Source organism: Rattus norvegicus, chromosome 4, assembly GCF_036323735.1.
Source record: "Rattus norvegicus strain BN/NHsdMcwi chromosome 4, GRCr8, whole genome shotgun sequence".
In the NCBI taxonomy this organism is placed as follows: Eukaryota; Metazoa; Chordata; class Mammalia; order Rodentia; family Muridae; genus Rattus; species Rattus norvegicus.
In genome coordinates, this window is record NC_086022.1 from 47,383,150 (window position 1) to 47,397,175 (window position 14,026).

The following is a 14,026-nucleotide window of genomic DNA, read 5'->3' on the forward strand; positions in this document are numbered from 1 at the left end:
AGTGTGGGAAAGAAGACTGTTTAAAAAGGGTTTCATGTGAGACAGATAAGAAATATTTTCACCGGTATTTATGGCACAGTAAAAAAGAGAGCTTAGCTAATTAGCAGAGTGACGCAATCTCCTCATTGCACAATATAATGTAAACATACGCCCAGCTGTACTTAGATGTGACTAAACCAAACGCTGTTGTGCACAGCTAAGTAATGTCGTGGAATAAAGAACTTATCTGCCACTACAGATGTTTTCTACGAAAGAATATGTGTGCGTTCTCCTGAGGCCTGGTTTTGCTGTGTGTTACAGCCTCTTTTATCAAAGGTCAAAGAGTCTTTTCCTTCTGTAAGCTCTGCCCATCAGTGTTCTCACCCAGCCCAAGCCTTCTACAACTTTTCTTAACTCTTTGACAGTAAGCATCAACCAAACCAAACTAGCCATTTGTGTAGATGCTTGATAGTCTAGCAAAGTGTCAATGTCTCAGAAATAGATGTCAGCACTGAAAAGCATTTCTCACAGTATAACCATTCTCATCCTGGGCGTTGACTTCTGCTCCATGAGCAACAAGCAGAGCAACGACCTGAGTATGACCATCTCGGGCAGCATACATGATTGGAGTCATAAGTCTCCTACAGAGGAAGAGGAAAGAAACACATGTCTTCATGTTACCACTAACAGCCATTCAATTTCATGGGCACATGCACACAAAAATATCATTGACAATGTTTTAAGAGAAAAGAGAAGGCAGTAAGAGCTTTTAATGTAGCAAGCAATTTTCAAAAACATAATTGAATGTCACAGGTCTATCAAACACAGTCCAGACCAGACAGCCAATACAAATTCAATTCTGTTTTTTGTGTGTACCTTCTGTTTTGATATTTTGTCTCATTGACAATGTTTATTTTGACCTTTGGTTTTGTTCTAGAGGTGGGGGAGGAAGGGAGAGAAGGAGAGGGGAGGGGGGAGAGAAGGGGGGGAAGAGAGAGATTGAGATTGAAAGAGAAAATAAAGCATAAAGTCGGATGGGGAGGATCTTGGAGTTAGAGGAGAAAAGAATATGTAAAATATTTTAAAATTAAAAAACTTAACCTGTAGTAAATAAGCACTGAATACTCACACCATATGTTATAGTGAAGAAATGCACACATGTATTTAAGTAATCCCTACTTTCTAATATGAGTAAAAAACTTACACCTTCTACTAGAATTTAATCAGAGAACCCATTTTGCTTATGCTGGGGATCTAGAGATGGAGGACAATCCCCAACTCACTGGCTCTCCTCATGCCTTCATCTAGTCTATTATCACTCTATTATCATTCTATTTTAGTTTTGGATGGCATTTTATTTTGAGTGAGAATGGACTCTAATCCACAAAGAGATCAAACCATTCATTTGCCAAGTTTTCTTGAGTGTTTTCTGGGAGATATTAGTGGTTTCTCTATAACTTATCACTTCCTCATGTTAGAGATTCAATCCATCTACTCCTGGAATTTAGTTTCTGGGGCCGTTCAAAGGAGATAGAATATTTCTACTTGCTGTATATGGGTAGAGCATACATATAAGCTGTCTGAAGGGAGATCTGACATTCTGGGCCCACTGCTTTGGAGTCACCCACATTATCTGACTTCTGTATGAAAACGTCAGAGATGAATAACATATGCAATGATCTATGAATCCCACATTTTGACCTTAAGTTAGTGTTTTTATTCACATTACTTATTTTATCAATAAACAGGATCTCTGTATATAAGGTTTATTAGCCAGAGGTATGTCCTGAATGTGACTTCTTCATACCAATGATTTTAGCAAAACCACTGACCCTCGTCTCTTTTTCTTCTCTAGATTTTGAATTCAAATGTTACATTTTTAAGTTCTGGGAAGCATTATTTTCTTTGTGATACTCAGATGTTCTTATAACGATTTTAAAAGCAGTTTTTGCTCTTCTCCTTTAGCAAGTTTGTATACCATGAAAACTCTGTCAATTCTTTACCCAGATTTGATTAATTATTATTCTCTATTTTGTCTCTAGGCATCGTCTCATTGTTGAAATAGTTTTAATGTAGAAATCATGCATATTATGAACATTGAGCACATTATGCAATAGGTCTGCTGGTTCCCTCTAGTGGTCAATATTACCACTGGAGGGAATCAGTTTGAACTAAATGGATGAGGACCTGGACCAGACATGGTGTCCTGCGAGGATCTCACTTTAAATGTCAGCAGTGTCCCTGACGAGGAAAATAGTTTTGAGTTCTCGTATATGCATCAAAGTATTTTATCTTCACTTTTAGATGATGAAAGACTAGATATATAACTTCAGATTCAAAATGCAATGCTCAGACCATTTGTCTTCTTCCAAATACAGTTGTTAAATTGTCAAATAATAATATTCACTTTCGCATAGGAAGTGTTTTGATATGAAATTTCCTTAATAAGCTCTAAATTTCTTTAAGATATTTTAAAGCTGTGATATACCTATGTATTTTAATTCTTAATTAAAACGAACATGTTACCTGTTTAGTTTACTATTCTTGCTGCTGTGACAGAAGCAATTTAAGGTGGGAAGGGTTTGTTCTGGCTTACAGTTCAAGGGGATCCTTTGTGGAGTGAAGGCATAGTGATAGGCCCTTGAGGTATCTAGTCCCATCACATCCTCAGAATAGCAAAAAAGAATGCTAATGTTTATTTCCCTCTTTCCTTTTCACTTGGTTCTGGGATTTCCCGCCATGGAACTGTGTCATCTGGTTAGGGTATGTCCTCACATCTCAGCTCACCTGAGATAGAACCCCATTATACAATCCTGTCATCTTGACAATCACTATTAACCATCACCTTTAGAAATATGTATGGCACAAACATTTCTCACGGAAGCAAAGAGCCCTTTAGTATTTAGTAATGCATGTGACTCTTCCTGGACATTAGTGCTTCAAGGGCAGCACATCTGCCTTCTATCTTTTCTCTGGATACAACCTTGGTCTTTCCCGAGTTCAAACCTCAGCTTTCTGGAAGCTCATTAGACAGTAGAACTTTTGACAATGTTCTTCATGGTCTGAATATTTTCTTTACAGATTCCCTTTCTATTAGCTGTTTGTTATACTCTGGACAACTTCTTCACATCTACCCTTGAACCCACTTAGCTACTCTCAGCAGTGGCTGACTTAACATTGTACAGCTATAATTTGTACAGACAGCCATGTCAGTGCTTTGTTGAGCTGTCTCACAAAGCTTATTTGCTATTCTGTGGCAGCACATCCTTCTTTCACTCCCCAGAGCGATAAGGCCGTTTTCATGGTTTCCTAGTTGTCCCTTTTCTAGTCTAAGTCACTCTTCTTAGATTTGCTGTCCATGTCTACACTTGGGATACTGCTCTTCTTTTTGTGTTTTGTTTTGTGTAGTGGCTACATGAGACTCACAGCAGATGCCTCGCCCTTGTATGTCAGTAAGGCAGACTTTAGTGTTGCCAGGCTTCCCATCCTTCTTCAGAGATATGCCTTTTACAAGCCAGAAACACTCCTTGTTTTAAATAGAACTTTGCATTTTTTATTTATTGTTTTAAATAGATTATCAAAATATTTTAGTTATTTGATGTTTAAATTTTCTCTGGAATCTCAAGGCATATTCTCACCTTAGTATGTTAAGGTCATAAATCTATTTTTGCCCAAATTACTGGCATTAGTCTTTCTTCTAGAAATTGTAGAATTTTTTTATAAGGTTGATGCAATTCCCTTGATCCTTTGAATAGACAATTTAATTTTACAAAATTATATATCCCTTGTAAGTGCTCTCATCTCAGCAAAGAAATGGGTCAATTTACTCAGTCTTAGCAATGTAACTTAGAGCTGCCTTTACTTAGGTCCTTCAGTTTCTTTTACCTTCATCTCTGGACATTTGTGTCTGCTCTCAAGAGTGGGATCTATGACACCACTGTACTTTCAAGATAGTTTGTAAACTGGAAATCACCTGAATTTTGCACATTAGCATTAAAAATATCATTTTATTTCTATTATTTCTAATGGTTGTTATTTATTCTATTATTTATGAGCTGACTGTTTTGGATTTATCAAGTGTAAACCTAATATAATCTTAACACTATAATTTTGTTAACCCCTTCACAACTAAAAACAAATGGCTAATTGCTTTACTAGAAGCAGCCAAGTTTAATGGCTTAGGTCAGAGTTCACTACTTTTCTATGACGACAATAGAGAAAATCCCTTAATCTTTTGAGCACATATACATGTGCCATGTTGTAGCATTCAATTGTGATTATAGGCTGAAAATTGTCACAGATGATACATAAAGAGTTGTTCTGTGGAAGGACATTAGAATTAAGAGTTCTAATATAGCTCTGGAGGTTAGACAACTTCAGAGTTAGAGTATAAGCAGTAAAGTCAGCCTGTGTGCACTGTATCATAAATCATTTTTCTGAAACTTGATAGTCTGCCTTTCTGGCTATTTCATTTCAATAAAACTTCCACTAGAGGGAAACAAAACTCAACTTTATGGGACTATTCATTCCCGATGATGTACCTACTACTGTGTAATACAAATTAAATGACTGGTTCATCTTCAGGTACATATTTTATGAACATTCAAGTATATTTACTTTTAAAATATGCATTTACAAGTATAGCCAGAAGACTAATGAAACGAGCATGATTTGGGCAACGATAAAGTGCCAGGAACTCGACATCTACTTCCAGGAAGAGAGCAGTTTCAGAGCAGCACTGGAAGGGTGTGTGTGTGTATGTGTGTGTGTGTGTGTGTGTGTGTGTGTGTGTGTGTGTGTGTGTGTGTGTGTGTATGTGTGTGTATGTGTGTGTGTATGTGTGTGTGTATGTGTGTGTGTGTGTGTGTATGTGTGTGTGTGTGTGTGTGTGTGTGACAAATATGTTGGAAGGTTGTTGTAGTCTGGATGTAGTTTGAGTGTTCACTAAAACATTCAAGTGTTGCAAGATGTTGTGGAACCTTCAGTAGGGAGACATTATGAGAAGTCCACTGGTTAATTGGGGAAAGTCCTTGAAGATAATCAGGGTATTCTCATGAGAATCATGTTAAGTTTCATGGAGACTGTTATAAACCCTGAGCCTGGCCATATTCATGCACTGGCTTCCAGTATGAGATGAGATTTCTGCTGGCACGTGACATTCCTCCATCTTTGCTTGTCATTAACTACATAGAGCCTTACAGAACTAAACTATTATGGAGTTGTCACATCTTCAAACCTGTATATGTGTGAGACTCATAACTATACATCAGATAGATAATGCTCTAGGAAAAAGCAAATATTAACTTAGAGAGCTGAACTCCAGGGAGGGGAAAGCTGTCAGAAACTAGGATTTCTGAAACATGTACACGAACATACTTCCCCTATATTCATAAGAAATCTACCTGATCCATGTGGAGGCAGAGAAGCAAACTAAGGCTTCCAGACCATGGAAAGCAAAGGCCCTCGTGTTGAATTGAGTACTATTCCCTCCCAAAGGTTTTCTTTGAGGCCATTCCTAATTCCTGGGAGGCACTGGTAGATAGCAGTATTGGTCAGTCTTCTTATGGTGTAACCCACAAAACTTGAAGTTTTGAGTTGGTAAAGTACTAAGAATTTCAAGAAGCAAGAATCTGGGCTTGAGTACTTCCCTAGTAAGATGATGGATTATAAGTCCCATCAGTGAGACTTGGTGAAAAACTAGAGAATAAACAATAGTTTCCATCCCCCCAAGACAACGTCTGAAAACAAATTTATTATGGTAGATGGTAGCTCTACAGGGAAGCAGGAGCTACAGAGGGAGGGAGGAGGAGCCTGACCTGCACTCAGATCTGATGAGATTTTGTGAGGTTAGTGGGAACTACCAGGGAAGTTTGTCCATCCTTCCCATGCCTTGTTCCCACTGTATGAAGTTAGCTGGACAGACCAAGGGTTGGACCCCACCTTCTCTATTGGCAATGAGATGCAAGGTCAATGCCACCTGTGTGCCTCAAGGCTAAAGAACCTAAACAAGATATTCTAGCTTGGGTTACTGCCAGAAACCCTGCTCCCTCTTTACCTCCTTGCTTGAACAGCCAGAGAAAGGACAATTACAGAGGTGCTTCCAAGGTCTGAATATACCGTAGACAGAAAGTTAGGCGACCAGTGTAGGCTATGGAGCCTGCATTTGAGGAATGATACTCCTATGTACCTCTTCTGAGGTTAGTAGGAGTCATCAGCATGAACTCCACTCTCTCCCTCACCACACACCTGGTGGGTATAACTGGAACCAGGATCTGTGGAGGCATGGACAGAGGGCTGCACATTGTGGGTGCTGGGTGCTGATCAGCACAGGTTTTGGCAGCTGAAGTGTGGCTTGCAGGGCACCCTGAAGGGCACCTCATTGCTTACATGGAGAATAGCATAAGAACTGAGAAATACACTGCTCATCTGAGTTGTGCCAGAAGCCCAACTCAAAGACAATCTGCTTAAATTCTCCTGGGCACTGCATACTCACAAATCTGCTTTCATGTTTGAACCTCAATTGCACACTGTACCTCCCCTGCTCAGTATCTATCGTGTACTCCATGAAACATAACATGGAGGCAAAGAATCCAAAACCCATCCTGGAGGACGAACACTGTTTGGTGTGATCACACTTTAAAATCTACTGTACTTTTAATTTCACTTTGTCTTTTTATGTTAGTTTTAATTATTTTAACTTCACCTGTGCATAAATATCACTTAAAGGTCTTGTTTTACTTTTTATATTGCAGTTGGCTTTGCAGGTAATATACTAGTGTAAGAGTAGAGTAGGGGATCACATCCAGTTCCTGAACACACAGACTAACGGTCTAGCTTCTGCACTATGTTCCTTAACTGTACTACACCTAGTCCCACTTGAATATTACAAATACTTCAACTGAGAGAATGAAACGGATACAAAAGTCAGACCAAATAAGTAAGTCCAAATGCATAAAACCCCAAAACATAAAACATGAAAAAAATCAAGAAAGTATAATGCCTCTAAAAATACTAATTCCATCCACAGTTGTAAATTCAATGAAGCAGATAAGATGAAGTCCCGTATAAAGAGGTCGAAGGGATAATTAGAAGACTGCGTAGCAAAGTCATAGATGATATGAATAATTTCTTAAATGAATTCAAGAGCTGAGTGAAATGAGGAAGCCAATATGGGATATGAAAGAGAAATTCAAAAGAGACAAGACAAAATTTTGGAAAAAATAAAACTGAACTTTTAGAAAAGCAAACATCATTAAGCCAATATGTTGATTTCAATGAGAATGCCCCTCACAGTCTCAAATACTAGAGTGCTGGTCCTCACTTGGTGTAACTGTTTGGGAAGAATGGTATGCCCTGGGGGATGGGCACGGAAGTTTCAAAAGCCTGATGCCATTCCCAGTTAGCCATCTCTCTCTCGCTCCCATCTCATCTCTCTGAATTGTGTTTGTGGATCAGATATAAGCTCCAGGCCACTCTGCCTGCTTGCTGCCATGCTCCCACCATGCTGGTACCAGACTCCTCTGACAACTGTTGGCTCTTTCTTGTATAAATGTCTCTGTCATGGTGCCTCTTTAAAGGAACAGAAAAGTAACTAAGATAGCCACAGACAAAAACAAACAACAACAACCAAAGCCAAACAAAAATCCCCTAAACTCACAATTGAATGCTTCTCTTACCGTGAGGGAGTCACTTGGGAGACAGAGTATCAGTCACGGAGAACAAGACATGATGGATTAGAATTTTGAGACGTTTATCAAGATAAAATAAAAATCTACAAAATAATATATGAACTCAATGAGACACCATTAAAAGAAAAATCTTATGAATCATAGGGATGAACAAAGAGAACATCAGATTAGAGGCATAAATAATATATTTAATAAACATCACAAAAGAAAAGTTAGAACAAGAAAATGAGCTGAGTATCCAGGATTCAGGAGGCATCACACTGCCAAACAGACCAGACAGTTACAGACAGAGGTGAACACAGCAGAATTACAGTAGATCCAAAGAAGAACCCTAAGAGCCAGGAAAATATGAATGCATCCCAAGCATTGAAGGGCCAGCCCAGACTCTGCCATGTGTTAAAGCTGAAGGAAGAAAATTTCCATGATAAGCACAAACTAAAGGAATTCACTGCTGTTAAATCAGCAGTAAAATACACACACACACACACACACACACACACACACACACACACACACACACCTCCATTCAAAGGAATCCTTTTCAATGAAAATTAAAAAAAACAAATGCCTGAGATTTTAGGAAAACAATCTGACTTTAGAACAGAAATTTGGTCAATGAGGAATGGGAAAATACCAAGAGCTACAAAATAAACTAAATGACAGACATTAATAGAGTCCTTTCAATAACAAATTTAGGTATTAATGTCTCATTAACCTTTTCTAAAGAAACACCTCACCATCAAAGAGAAATAATCTCAGGCAGAAGTTGGAAAGAAATTATTCAAAGCAAATGGAATATGAAGAAAGCAGACATTACTGTTATAATATTGGAAAATATAAGACTTCAAGCCAAAAATTATTCAGAAAAGGTTGTTATAATTTTACACACACACACACACACACACACACAGAGCATCAAATTTCATAATACAAACATTACAGGATATAAAAACATAGATTAACTCTAAGACAATAGTAGTAGTGGTTTGAATGTCTCCCTTTCAATAATAAACAGATCACAATGAAAAAATTAAGCATAAAACAGCTGAATTAAATAATGCAATAGATCTAGTGTACTTGGGATTTCTGCCTGCGCCCAGAGCTGAAAGCCAGTTGCCAAGGAACACTGACACATCTGAGAGCAGAGGTAAGACTAACTCTTCTCCTCTGAGTGACCTGGAACAAGATCCTTCTGGTTTCCGTCTGAGCCCAGAGCTGAACTGGTCCCACAGCTCTCTGTACCCAGATCCAGCTGTAAGAAAACAAATCTACAGGAGTGATAACACACAGGCTTACAAGAGGGTCAAGCCACTGTCAGAGACAGCAAGACAAGCTAACACCAGAGACCACCTGATGGCGAGAGGCAAGGTTAGGAAGCTAAGCAACAGAAACCAAGACTACTTGGCATCATCAGAGCCCAGTTCTCCACCAAAGCAAATACTGAATATCCAAACACAATGGAAAAGCAAGATCTGGATTTAAAGTCACATCTTATGATAATGATAGAGGACTTTAAGAAGGACATGAATAACTCCCTTAAAGAAATACAGGGCAGTACAGGTAAACAAGTAGAAGCCCTTAAAGAGGAAACACAAAAATCCCTTAAAGAATTACAGGAAAACACAACCAAATGGGTGAAAAAACCATCCAGGATTTAAGAAATGGAATTCAAGAAGTTAGACTCCAGACAGTCAAATAACCCTATTAAAAATGGGGTACAGAGCTAAACAAGGAATTCTCAGCTGAGGAATATTGAATGGCTGAGAAGTACCTAAAGAAATGTTCAACATCCTTAGTCATAAGGGAAATGCAAATCAAAACAACCCTTGGATTCCACCTCACACCAGTGAGAATGGCTAAGATCAAAAACTCAGGTGACAACAGGTACAGTTGAGGATGTGAAGAAAGAGGAACACTCCTCCATTGTTGGTGGGATTGCAAGTTGGTACAACTACTCTGGAAATCAGTCTGGAGGCACCTCAGAAAAGTGGATATAGTACTTCTTGAGGACTCAGCTATATCAGTCCTGGGCATATACCCAAAAGATGCCCCAACATATAACAAAGACACATGCTCTACTATGTTCATAGCAGCCTTATTTATAATAGCCAGAGGCTGGGAAAAACCCAGATGTCCTTCAATAGAGGAATGGATACAGAAAATGTGGTGCATCTACACAATGGAATACTACTCCGCTAAAAACAATGACTTCATGAAATTCTTAGGCAAATGGATGGAACTAGAAAATGTCATCATGAGTGAGGTAAACCAATCACAAAAAAACACACCATGGTATGCACTCACTGATAAGTGGATATTAGCCCAAAAGCTCAAATTACCCAAGATACAATCCATAGACCACATGAAGATCAAGAAGGATGACCAAAGTGGGGATGCTTCAGTCCTTCTTAAGAGGAGGAATAAAAATACTCATAGGAGGAGATATGGAGCAGAGTTTGGAGCACAGACAGAAGGAAAGGCCATTCAGAGCCTTCCCCACTTGGGGATCCAGCCCATATACATACAGCCACCAAAACTAGACAATATTGATGAAGCCAAGAAGTGCATGCTGACAGGAGCCTGATAGAGCTGTCTCCTGAGAGGCTCAGCCAGAGCATGACAAATACAGAGGCAAATGCTAGCAGCAAGCAACTGAACTGAGAATGGGACACCATTGGAGGAATTAGAGAAAGGACTGAAAGAGCTGAAGGGACTTGTAACCCCATAAGAATGACAATGCCAACCAACCAGAGATCCGAGGGACTAAACCACTACCCAAAGAGTACACAGGGACAGACCCACGGCTCCATCTGCATATGTAGCAGAGGATGGCCTTGTTGGGCACCAATGGGAGGAGAAGCCCTTGGTCCTGCCAAGGCTGGATTGTGAGTGTAGGAGAATGTCAGGGCTGGAAGGGGGGTGGTTGGGGAGGGGGACACCATCACATAAGAAGGAGGAGGGGGGAGAGGATAGGGGCATGGATGGGAAACTGGGAAAGGAAATAACATTTGAAATGTAAATAAAAAATATTCAATTAAAAAAGAGAGAGAAAGAAAAGCATCTATAGAACATTCCATCAAAACACCATATTTTTCTTAGTAGCCTTTGGAAATAAAAGTTATCCTGTAGTAGGATATTGATCAAGTTTCAGTAAGTATGGGAAAACTGAAATAATTTATTATGTTATATCTGACAATGGACTAAAACTAGAAATAAGCAGTAAAGAAAGTATTAAATACACATAAACTTACGGAAATTGAACAGCACACTACTGGTTGATGAGACTGGTCATCAAATAAATGGAGTAGGAAAATGAGAAGTACTATCTTACTTAGGGTTTCTGTTAAAATGTGAGACACAGCAGCCAAGAGACCACTCAGGGGAGGAAGAGCAGTGAGCTGTGGGTAGGGGGATAGTGATGGGTAAGGACAGCATGCAATTTTATACATATGTGTAAAAATGCCATAATGAAAGCAATCATTTTGTATGCTAATCCAAAAGCTTCACTGATAAATAAAATACAGTGGTCTAAAATAATGTGGAAATAGTAAATAGAAAGCAGTGGTTAAAAACCAAACCTGGAAATAGTACAATAAAAGAAATGCAACCCAGAATATGTAAAGTTGTCTATTTGGCCTTTTATTTTTCTGTTTCCTAAATTTGAGCAACATGTGCATTTCGAGGGGACTTCAGAGTAAGATAGAACCAGATGTTAAGAGGATTTTTTGCATTCTCATACATCTGTCATCTGTTATTCCTAAGGAGAGAATGGCTCAGGTATGCTACCCAGGCTTGAGATGACACTAGTAAAGATAAGTAGTAGGTGTAATCCTAAAACCCAGCTCTGAGTCCCCTCGACACCCGATTTCATTAAGACAATCTCTCCTTCTTCTAAGAAAACTATTAACTATGTGAGTTAGAAGAAACTGTTTTCTGGAAGACTAGTACAAATACTTATAGGAAACATATCTAGTAAAAATTTCTAGAACCTCTAAGAGATAGAATCAAGTGGGCAAAACCCCACACAACAAAATAGTCTTTCAAAAAATGAGAAATAAACTTAAGAATAATTTTGATTGGTGTGTGTGTGTACACATGCGTGTGCAAAGTACAGAGGTATTGTTTTTCAGGAATCATCTACCTTGTTTTAGGAGGCATGCTCTGACTGAAATTTGGGGCCCCAAGTATGATACAATAGGTAGCCAGTAAGTCCCAGGCAACTGCGTGTCCACTTCCTCAGTGCTGGTGGGAGTCAGTCCCAGGCTACCATACCTAGCACTGAACAAGAGTGCTGGAGATTGAATTCAGATCTCTGTACTTTAAACGGAAAGCACTTAAGCACTTACCAACTGAGCTACCTCTCCAGAGCACTAATTACTATGTTTAAGAAAAAAGTAGCCAGAGGCAAGTGGATCTCTGAGTTTGAGGCCAGCCTGGTCTACAGAGTGCATTCCAGGAAAGTCAGGGTTACAGAGAAAAACCCTGTCTTGATATCTTCTGTCCCCTCAAAAAATAAAGAAGAGAAAGCAACATTTGTCTTTTGCTTGTTTGTTTTTCATTTTTTTGTGGGGGTTTGCTGTTGTTGTTCTTAGTTTTGTTTGGCTTTGAAAGAGAGAGGGAGAAGGGGAGGGAAAGAAGAGAGGAGAGAAGGAGTGAGAAAGGGAGAGACAGAGAGAGGGAATGTGAATAACAAAGTTGGGTGGGTAGGGAAGTGGGTAGGACTTAGGGAGGAGTTGGGGAAAGAGAAAACATGATCAAATTCAGTGTATGTTGAAATTCTTCAATAAAAGAAACTAAAAGAAAAAATGAATTAGAAACATGAATATTTAGTAACAAAATGTACTAAAATTATAAAACTAAAAATATAAGAAGTTATTAGATAAACTTAATAGTAGAATCACTAACAGCACAGATTTAGTGGCAAGGAAAATACAGCAGGAGAGAACATCCACTGTAAAATGTGGAAGAGAAAAAAGGATGTATCAAAATGTAAAAAGTGTTAGTAAGCAAATGGGGTATGAGGTGATGGTCTAAATTCCAATCACAGAGAAGAGAATGAGATAAAGACAATATCGTACCAACTAATAAATTTCTAAAACTAATAGAAGACTTAGAAAAGTCTACAATTCATAAATGAAAGTGCTGCACTGCACTGTTCAAAACCACCTCTTTTTTTTTTATTAACTTGAGTATGTCTTATATACATTTCGAGTGTTATTCCCTTTCCCAGTTTCCGGGCAAACATCCCCCTCCCCCTCCCCTTCCTTATGGGTGTTCCCCTCCCAACCCTCCCCCCATTGCCGCCCTCCCCCCAACAATCACATTCACTGGGGGTTCAGTCTTAGCAGGACCCAGGGCTTCCCCTTCCACTGGTGCTCTTACTAGGATATTCATTGCTACCTATGAGGTCAGAGTCCAGGGTCAGTCCATGTATATTCTTTAGGTAGTGGCTTAGTCCCTGGAAGCTCTGGTTGCTTGGCATTGTTGTTCATATGGGGTCTCAAGCCCCTTCAAGCTTTCCAGTTCTTTCTCTGATTCCTTCAACGGGGGTCCTGTTCTCAGTTCAGTGGTTTGCTGCTGGCATTTGCCTCTGTATTTGCTGTATTCTGGCTGTGTCTCTCAGGAGAGATCTACATCCGGCTCCTGTCTGCCTGTACTTCTTTGCTTCATCCATCTTGTCTAATTGGGTGGCTGTATATGTATGGGCCACATGTGGGGCAGGCTCTGAATGGGTGTTCCTTCAGTCTCTGTTTTAATCTTTGCCTCTCTCTTCCCTGCCAAGGGTATTCTTGTTCCCCTTTTAAAGAAGGAGTGAAGCATTCACATTTTGATCATCCGTCTTGAGTTTCATTTGTTCTAGGCATCTAGGGTAATTCAAGCATTTGGGCTAATAGCCACTTATCAATGAGTGCATACCATGTATGTCTTTCTGTGATTGGGTTAGCTCACTCAGGATGATATTTTCCAGTTCCAACCATTTGCCTACGAATTTCATAAACTCGTTGTTTTTGATAGCTGAGTAATATCCCATTGTGTAGATGTACCACATTTTCTGTATCCATTCCTCTGTTGAAGGGCATCTGGGTTCTTTCCAGCTTCTGGCTATTATAAATAAGGCTGCGATGAACATAGTGGAGCACGTGTCTCTTTTATATGTTGGGGCATCTTTTGGGTATATGCCCAAGAGAGGTATAGCTGGATCCTCAGGCAGTTCAATGTCCAATTTTCTGAGGAACCTCCAGACTGATTTCCAGAATGCTTGTACCAGTCTGCAATCCCACCAACAATGGAGGAGTGTTCCTCTTTCTCCGCATCCTCGCCAGTATCTGCTGTCACCTGAGTTTTTGATCTTAGCCATT

The 14,026-nt window shown here is 39.4% G+C and overlaps 1 protein-coding gene across 1 annotated transcript in view; it reads right to left on the reverse strand.

Annotated features, from left to right (window-relative positions):
* Positions 1-14,026, reverse strand: part of Asz1 (ankyrin repeat, SAM and basic leucine zipper domain containing 1) — a 55,604-nt gene that overhangs the window by 16,777 nt on the left and 24,801 nt on the right. The window contains exon 5 of the mRNA NM_130750.1: positions 509-620. Within this exon, the coding sequence (NP_570106.1) occupies positions 509-620 (112 nt within the window). The remainder of the gene's footprint in view (positions 1-508; positions 621-14,026) is intronic.